Source organism: Manis javanica, chromosome 12 (assembly GCF_040802235.1).
Source record: "Manis javanica isolate MJ-LG chromosome 12, MJ_LKY, whole genome shotgun sequence".
Taxonomy (NCBI): Eukaryota; Metazoa; Chordata; class Mammalia; order Pholidota; family Manidae; genus Manis; species Manis javanica.
Genome location: NC_133167.1, coordinates 81209541 through 81217750, shown reverse-complemented (window position 1 = coordinate 81217750; position 8210 = coordinate 81209541). Strand labels below are relative to the sequence as shown.

Genomic DNA, 8210 nt, shown 5'->3' with positions numbered 1-8210 from the left:
GGTAGCTTTCAAGAAAACTGACATTTGTAAGGTTACTTTTAGGTACTTAAATGAGGGTTTCTTGCCTTCAGTGAGTTAAATGTTTGGTCAGAAGAGACACAGATGTAAGAATGGCAGGTATAAATTTGTAAGAAATAGTATCTAATTTTAAGGGAATACTGAAGAGAGATTTTTTTTACAGCATTTGAGAATACTAATAGGAAGTGTTACAGTGTTCTGAGACTTTAATAGAAAAATTGTGAGGTTCAAAGAATTTATTAATGAAAGTTTTCACACGGCTTCTAAATTAAAAAAAGGGTTTCCCTAAAGAAAACCAACGCCAAAACGTAATTTAGATCCCACTTGGAAAGGAACTTAAAATCATGCACCAAATAAATTCTTCTCTGATATACTAAGTCCCTAGCACAGTGTGGAACAGTCATCAGGAAAATAGCTCTAGGATAGTCCAGATTTTGACTTGCTCCAACATGCTAACAGCAAACGATTAGAAAACAAAATAGTAAAAATGGCATTTACACTAGATTAAAAATAGCACAGACTTAGGAATAAATATAACAAATGTACAGTACAACTATGAATTTATGACACTGGTCAGTGACCGGTGCAGTTTAAGATAATACATTATTTGTATATTTATATTTACCCTTCATATTCTGTGTTTTCTATTTTGCATACTTTTCTCATTTCATTTCGCTTCATAATCATAACGGTGAAAATTACACAAAAGGGCAGAAGAATGAGGAACCTCAGAATAAGCCAGTTGTTCTTTTGTGCATTGTAGCCTTTTTTAATAAAAATTGTATCTAGAAATGAAACATAGAATTCAGTGGATATTCACTGAGTATTTCAAGTGTGTTTCTTTTCATGTATTTGCATAAATACCCATAAAAACATAATCGAAACTTCAATATGCTGCAAACTCTTATGGGGGAGATAGAACCATACCTAAGCCCATGACCCAAAATGACCATGGTACGTTTTTCATAGATCTCCTGTTTGTCTTTTACGCATATTAATTTTATGGTATTGTATACATGTCTTGAGTTTTGCTTACCACATTCAGCTTATTTATAACATCAATATTTTGAAGGGTAATACATTAACAGGACTTAAGTTAAAAACTGAGAAGGGAATGGACTGTGGGAAAACCCCCATCCCTCTCCCGCCAAATTCACAGTTTCCCTCCTTAAAGGAAACCAACGGAGAGCGACGGCAAAGCTCGCGGCTTTCACCTCTTGCCGCGTCCTGGCTGACCTGCCGCGGTGACAGAGCTGGGCCTGCGGAGACGGGGCGGCCGCAGCGCAGGAAGCCACGGACTCACTCTTGCTAGCTGAAGTGGTTTTCATGAGGAAACAACTTTTTAGTGTGGTTTTGGTTAGTTTCCATAGAACTGAAGTGGTTCGTTTGACAGGTGGCCCGTCCTTTCGGCGGCTTTTGGAGGAGCGGTTTTCTTGATCTCCTCCCTCTACATTGCAGGACAACAGAAGTCCAGCTCAAGCTGCTCTAAAATTTTTTTCTACACCATTGGTTTTCAGAAGCCTGATTATGATTTTCTTAGGCGTAAAGTTCTTTATATCTATCCAGCTTGAGGTCCGCTTAGCTTCTTGTAACTGAACGTTGGTGTTTTCCATCTTGTTTAGGAAATTTGTGGTCATTATTTCTTCAAGTGTCTTTCCTGCGCATTCTTTGTCCTTTTCATCTGAATCACCCATTACACGGTAGGCAAGAATGGCTAATACTGTCTTAAAGACACAATGCTGAGTCTTATGCATGTCCCTTATCTCAAGGGTCATAGTCCTATACTATTTATTATCTGGTAACAAATACCTCATCTAATTCTCTAGCATTATTCTGTCATGGCCAGAAACAGAAGGCCTTGGGACTACTCCTTTTTATTATCTTTCTTTCAAGAATCAGCCAATAATCTAGAAATTATGTCCCTGAAATTATACCCAAATCTCTTATGCCACATAAAAAGGTACACATTTTTACCTTTACACATTATCTCACAAATTACTTTAATTAATTATAAGTGAATTATAATCTAAGGATTACCAATCCCTGACATCCCTACTTAGTTGAAACTATTATCAAACACCCGTGGATTCCTGTGGACATCTTCACGTGGGTTCTTCTACATGTGACCTAGACGCTGTCTATTCAAAGTCAAATTCATTAACTTCATGCTTTGTCTATCCTGATTCATTTATGAAAACATGGATAAACCATCATTATCCATTCTGGTGCTTGTGCCAGACACAACTGATCATCATGCCTTATTTCTTGTTGCTAACAAATATTTGATATTATGTGATGACTTATTTATCTTCTCTTTCAGTTTACTTCAAGCTTTTATAATCAAGCGTAGTGCTAAGTAATTTACCTTCATTCCTCACGTTATGAAAACTGCTCTTCACTTTTTTGCCTGAAGAGACTTTCTGAATTGTGGATATCAATATTATTGCCTTCCCTGACACTTAATAACATGTTGTGGAGGTAATGTATTAATGATGATTGAATGATTTAATTAGTGGATATGCTCTGGCACTTACCTTCATTCATGGGAACAAGAGAGAGTATAAACATGGACTTCATCAGTCAAAATATGATTTGCTACTCTTTCTATTTATACTTTGCCATGTCTTTTCCAAATTTCATTCAAAATGAACACTTTATCCTATAGTTGCTTCCTACAAGGTTTTTAATAATATGGGATGCAAATCACTTGTGTAGTGTCATTCTTCCATATTTGGATTTGTTTTGCATTCATGCTATTACCTTTATAATACTTACATATTTATATATAAAAATTTATAATTTTATATAAAAAATTTAAAGTTTTTGAGTACTCTAACTTGTTTAACTAAGCTGACTGAAACTGAATGTCTCAGGAAATCTCATCACAGATATTATATAACACTGATTGAGGCCACTATTCAAGATAACTCTTACAATTACACAGATCATAAAATTTGACTTGGCAGTATATTTCTTTAGTTATTTCATAAAATGACATTCTGTGTGGTTTAAAAAATTTAATTTCTTCTTACATTTCTTCTTAGATTTCTGAACATTTCCATCATCAATACATCCCCCTGGTTAACCAATCTGGAATTCACAGTCTGGAGGCCTATAGCCCGGAAAGCAATGACAATTAGCTAAGTTATTACAGATCTGAAACAGAAAAACACATAATTACTATAAATCATGTTAGTCTTTACCTCTTAGATATAAATACCTAAATTATAAAGAATAAAAATCACTATTTTTCTAGGTTTAATAATACTGTAAATATGAAAAGGGGTTAGAAAAATTAGTGGAAATTTTGATAACACAATAATGAATGACAAAAATCACTACATACATGATAGTATATTTCTGACCCCTATATATTGACTGTTTTTGATAATTACTTTGTCTTCCCCAATCATCTTTTAACAAATAGGAGTCATTAAATTATGACCATCATATTCACAGAGGAGAGCACGTCATTGGGTGAATTTAGAATTTTTCACAAATATCACACATTCTATATGATCTCACATGTGGAATTATAAAAAAAACATGCTCATAGATACAGAGAACAGATTGGTGGTTGCAGAGGCAGGAGATGGGGGTGGGCTAAATGGCTGAAGGGGGGGACAAAAAGTACAAACTTCCAATTATAAAATAAATAAGTCATGAGATGTAATGTACAGCATAGTGAGACTGTAGGTAATGATATTCTACTGCATTTTTGAAATTTGCTGAGAAAGTAGATCTTAAAAGTCCTCATCACAAGAAAAAAAAAGGTGTAACTATGTGTGGTGATGGATTTAACTAGACTTACTGTGGTGACCACTTTGTAATATATACAGATATTGCATCACTGTGTTGTACACCTGAAACGAATATTATGCTATGTGTCAATAACATCTCCATAAAAATGGAAAGGGCCGAGAAGGAGTAAAGCTAGGAATACAAAGAGAAGAGGGGGAAGCTGAAGGAGAAAAGGAAAAGCAAACGAAAGAGAGTAAAAAAGAGACAATGTTGAGGGAGAAAGAGGAAGAAGAGAACAAAGGGAAAGAAGAGAGTAAGTTGGGGGTTTAGAGACAAACAGGATTTATTTGTGAGTTTTTGCCTGTGTGTTGGGGGTAGAAGGTGGCAGATGAGAGGCTCCAGCATAAAATGACATGAAAGAAAATTGTGAAGAAGAGGAAAAAGGAATGTGGGAAGTGTTCCCTGGGTCGTGACATATATCCCCTTTCTTGGTTTCCAGGGACTGAATGTTTTTATTACTTTTGTTCATTTGAATACGACCCTCTCTAAGGTTTAGTTTTATTTTGAAATACACAGAAATTTCTGTCTTAGCTAGAAATGCACAAATTAACATGGCATACTACACTGGAGAAATATATTTAAAAAGGGTGAGGAGCTAAAAGTATTCCTGCTAAGATCAAGAACAAGGAAGCGATGTTTCCTCCTTCCGCTCCTGTTCGATATACTAGAAGTCCTAATTAATGCAATAAGGTAAGAGCAGGAAATAAAAGATGCAAAAGTTGGGAAGAAATAAAATTGTCTTTGTTCTCAGATGACATGAATTAGTCATGTCAATTATTTTAACTGAATAAGTACTGTCTTGCCAAAAAAAACTTCTGCAAATATTATACTAAAATGTGAAATGTTGAAAGCTATGTCTTTAACAATAGAGATCACACAGGAATCTCCACCACTTATAGTCAATCATGAAATAAATTTTCAATATACTCTGTTGTGCCTAACTTTCTGGTATTAATACTTAGATTATTAATTTTTGGATTACTAAAAAGATGATCAATTGCCAGGGAGACTGATGAAGAGAAAAATACACACACCCAAAAGAGTTGAAAATATGTCCACGCCAAAACCTGCACATGGAGCCCAGTTTGAAAAAGACAGATGCACCCCTATGTTTATTGCAGCACTATTTACAATAGCCAAGAAATGGAAGCAACCTAAGTGTCCATCAGTAGATGAATGGATAAGGAAGATGTGGTATATTTACACAATGGAATATTATTCAGCCATAGGAAGAAAACAAATCCTACCATTTGCAACAACATGGATGGAGCTAGATGGTATTATGCTCAGTGAAATAAGCCAGGCAGAGAAAGACAAGTATCAAATGATTTCACTCATATGTGGAGTATAAGAACAAAGAAAAACTGAAGGAACAAAACAGCAGCAGAATCACAGAACCCAAGAATGGACTAACAGTTACCAAAGGGAAAGGGACTAGGGAGGATGACTAGGATGGGTGGGAAGGGAGGGATAAGGGTGGGGAAAAATAAAGGGGCATTACGATTAGCATGTATAATGTTGGGGGAGGCATGGGGAGGACTGTGCAACACAGAGAAGACAAGTAGTGATTCTACAACATCTTACTATGCTGATGGACAGTACTGTAATGGGGTTTGTCGGGGGGACTTGGTGAAGGGGGGACCCTAGTAAACATAATGTTCTTCATGTAGTTGTAGATTAATGATAACAACAACAACAAAAAAACACCTGCACATGGGTATTTAAGAAACTTTACTGATAACAGCAAATACTTGATAGTAACCAAGATGTCTTTTAGTAGCTGAATGAATAAGCTGTGGTATATCTAGATAATGGAATATTAATTAGCACTAAAAAGAAATGAGCTACTGAACCATGAAAATGCATGAAGGAACGTTACATGCATGTTATTAAGGGAAAGAAACCACTCTGAATATGTGACATACTGCTTATTTTCAAGTCCATGACATTCTGGAAAAGGCAAAACTATGGACATGGTAAAAAGATCAGTGGTTGTCATAGGTTGAGGGAGGAGGGGGGATGAATGGAGAAGCACAAAGGATTTTTAGGCTGGGGGTTGTCATAGGTTGAGGGAGGAGGGGGGATGAATGGAGAAGCACAAAGGATTTTTAGGCTGGGAAAAATACTCTGTATGATATCATCATATGGATACATGTCACTATACATTTGTCCAAACCCATAGAATGTGCAACACCAAGAGTGACTCTAAGGTAAACTATGGACCTTGGGCCATAATGGTGCATCAGTGAAGGCTCATCATTTATAACAAACGTACCATTTTGGTCCAGGATGTTGGTAATGCTGTAGGTTATGCATATGTGGGAGCAAGAGAGATATATGGGAAGAATGGACTTCCCAATTTTGCTGTGAACCCAAAACTGTTCTAAAAAAATGGAAATCTTATTAATAAAGAAAAGTATATCATGAATAAAGAAAGAATACTTGAATAACTGCCAAAATTTCATAATGGAGATTTCTGAACAATTACATGCTCATAAAACTGAACTGGAATTGTAAATGAAGGAGTTATAAATAAATTCCATGCACTGTCAGCAATAGAGTTGCCTATCTGTTGAGATGTCACTGGGAAGAAAACAGAGATTCTCTTGGATTTAGTTAGATTTTACTTGATTAAGTACTTTATTTGTTTTTTATTTTTTATTTTGGTATAATTAATCTACAATGAGTGACATTATGGTTACTACACTCCTGCATCAAGTCCCCCCCCACCTCATTACAGTCCCTGTCCATCAGTGTAGTGAGGTGCTATAGAATCACTACTTGTCTTCTCCTCCTCAGGCCCTCCACCCCCTACATTATGTCTGCTAATCATAATGCCCCTTTTTCCCCCTTGTCCCTCCCTTCCCACCCACCCTCCCCAGTCCCTTTCCCTTGGGTAACTGTTTGTCCATTCTTGGGTTCTGTGAGTCTGCTGCTGCTTTGTTTCTTCAGTTTTTTCTTTGTTCTTTTAAATAGTTTTCCTTCTTAAACATTTTAATCATGAAATGTAACATCATAGAGAAAATTTAAAAATGAATATAGAAGTTTTATTTATTTCTTTTATGTGTGTCATATTTCATGGTAAAAAGTTTTATCAAAAGGAAAAACATCCAAAAAGTCTTAAGTAAAAATAAAACAGGAATACAAATAGAAATAAATTAAGAAAACAAATTTGTATTCAATAAAGCAAAGTATCAATAATCTACAATCTCTAACTCTGAGATATTATAAAATACATTAAGGCTGAAGACTTAAAACAGATGATTGAACAAGAAAGAAAAAGACCAGGCCAATAACTGTTATAGAAAGTAAAAATAAAAAGTGTAGCTATTTTGTTTGCTGAATTTAAAGATGATAACATTGACGTTAAGGAACACATTAACATAAAGGATAACATCAGCGTGTTAATATTAAGATAAAGCCCACAGAACACTGAAGGCAATGCCGAGATATTTTACATAGTCTCGCTCCAATCAGTTTAAAAATTATAAAGTTGAATACTAGTAAATTTGGTGAATTTGGGATCAGTCTTATGTTGACTGCAGTATACACTGATTTTCTTTAAGGAAAATAAGAAAACAAAAAGCAAAATTATAAATGTGAAGATATGAAAATGACATGTAAAATAACAAAAAATTTGTATTACCAGACAAAAACACAGAAGCAGTTGAGAGGAAACAAAAAGTTCTTTCGCATGAGGATACACTGCCTATTAGAAACCTCTTCATAAGAACAATCGGAAAATTCTCTACCATGTCAACATTTTTTAAGTATACTCTCTGTAAATTATTATGTAGCCATACATTTTAATTATGAAGAATGTGAGGAGTGATAAAATATGTTCACAATCTAGGTAAAATGTGTGTTTATTGGCATAAGAAAAGAATAAGTGTTTTTCATTTAAACATGTACCTAATTGTAAGTTGTTCTAATTCATTTTTACAAATTTATAAATTCAACACATATAGTACAAGTCATTTAATAGCGTTTGAATTAGCTCAGCTGACTTTCTTTATATTAGCTATTTTTAGGCAAGATCAGTTTAAAGGTAACCTAGATTTGCAATTCTTCCAAACAGAATACATTTTTACTTTGAATTGCCCACAATATAACTTGCAATTTAGAGCTACAAAAAAAATTACTTACCCCATTCCCTTTGCATTTTGTAGTGGCATTACAGTTATATCCCATTAAATGAACTTCCTTACAGGTTTTATTTTGTGTAAATATAAAACTATAATAAAACAAACATAGTATTTCATAGTCATCCACAAATTTGATGTAATATAATAATTATGTTTTATATATGTAGATATGAGATTAGTCAAGTAGAGACTTTTGATTCCATATTACTCTGACTCTGCAAGTCCAATACAAAATTCTAAACAATA

The 8210-nt window shown here is 34.5% G+C and overlaps 1 protein-coding gene across 1 annotated transcript in view; it reads right to left on the bottom strand.

Moving 5' to 3' along the window:
• Positions 1-212: 212 nt before the first annotated feature.
• Positions 213-8210, bottom strand: part of LOC140845308 (disintegrin and metalloproteinase domain-containing protein 18-like) — a 31605-nt gene continuing 23607 nt past the window's right edge. Inside the window, 3 exon segments of the mRNA XM_073219287.1 lie at positions 213-803; positions 3051-3174; positions 7966-8053. Of these exon segments, the coding sequence (XP_073075388.1) occupies positions 640-803; positions 3051-3174; positions 7966-8053 (376 nt within the window). The 3' untranslated portion in view covers positions 213-639.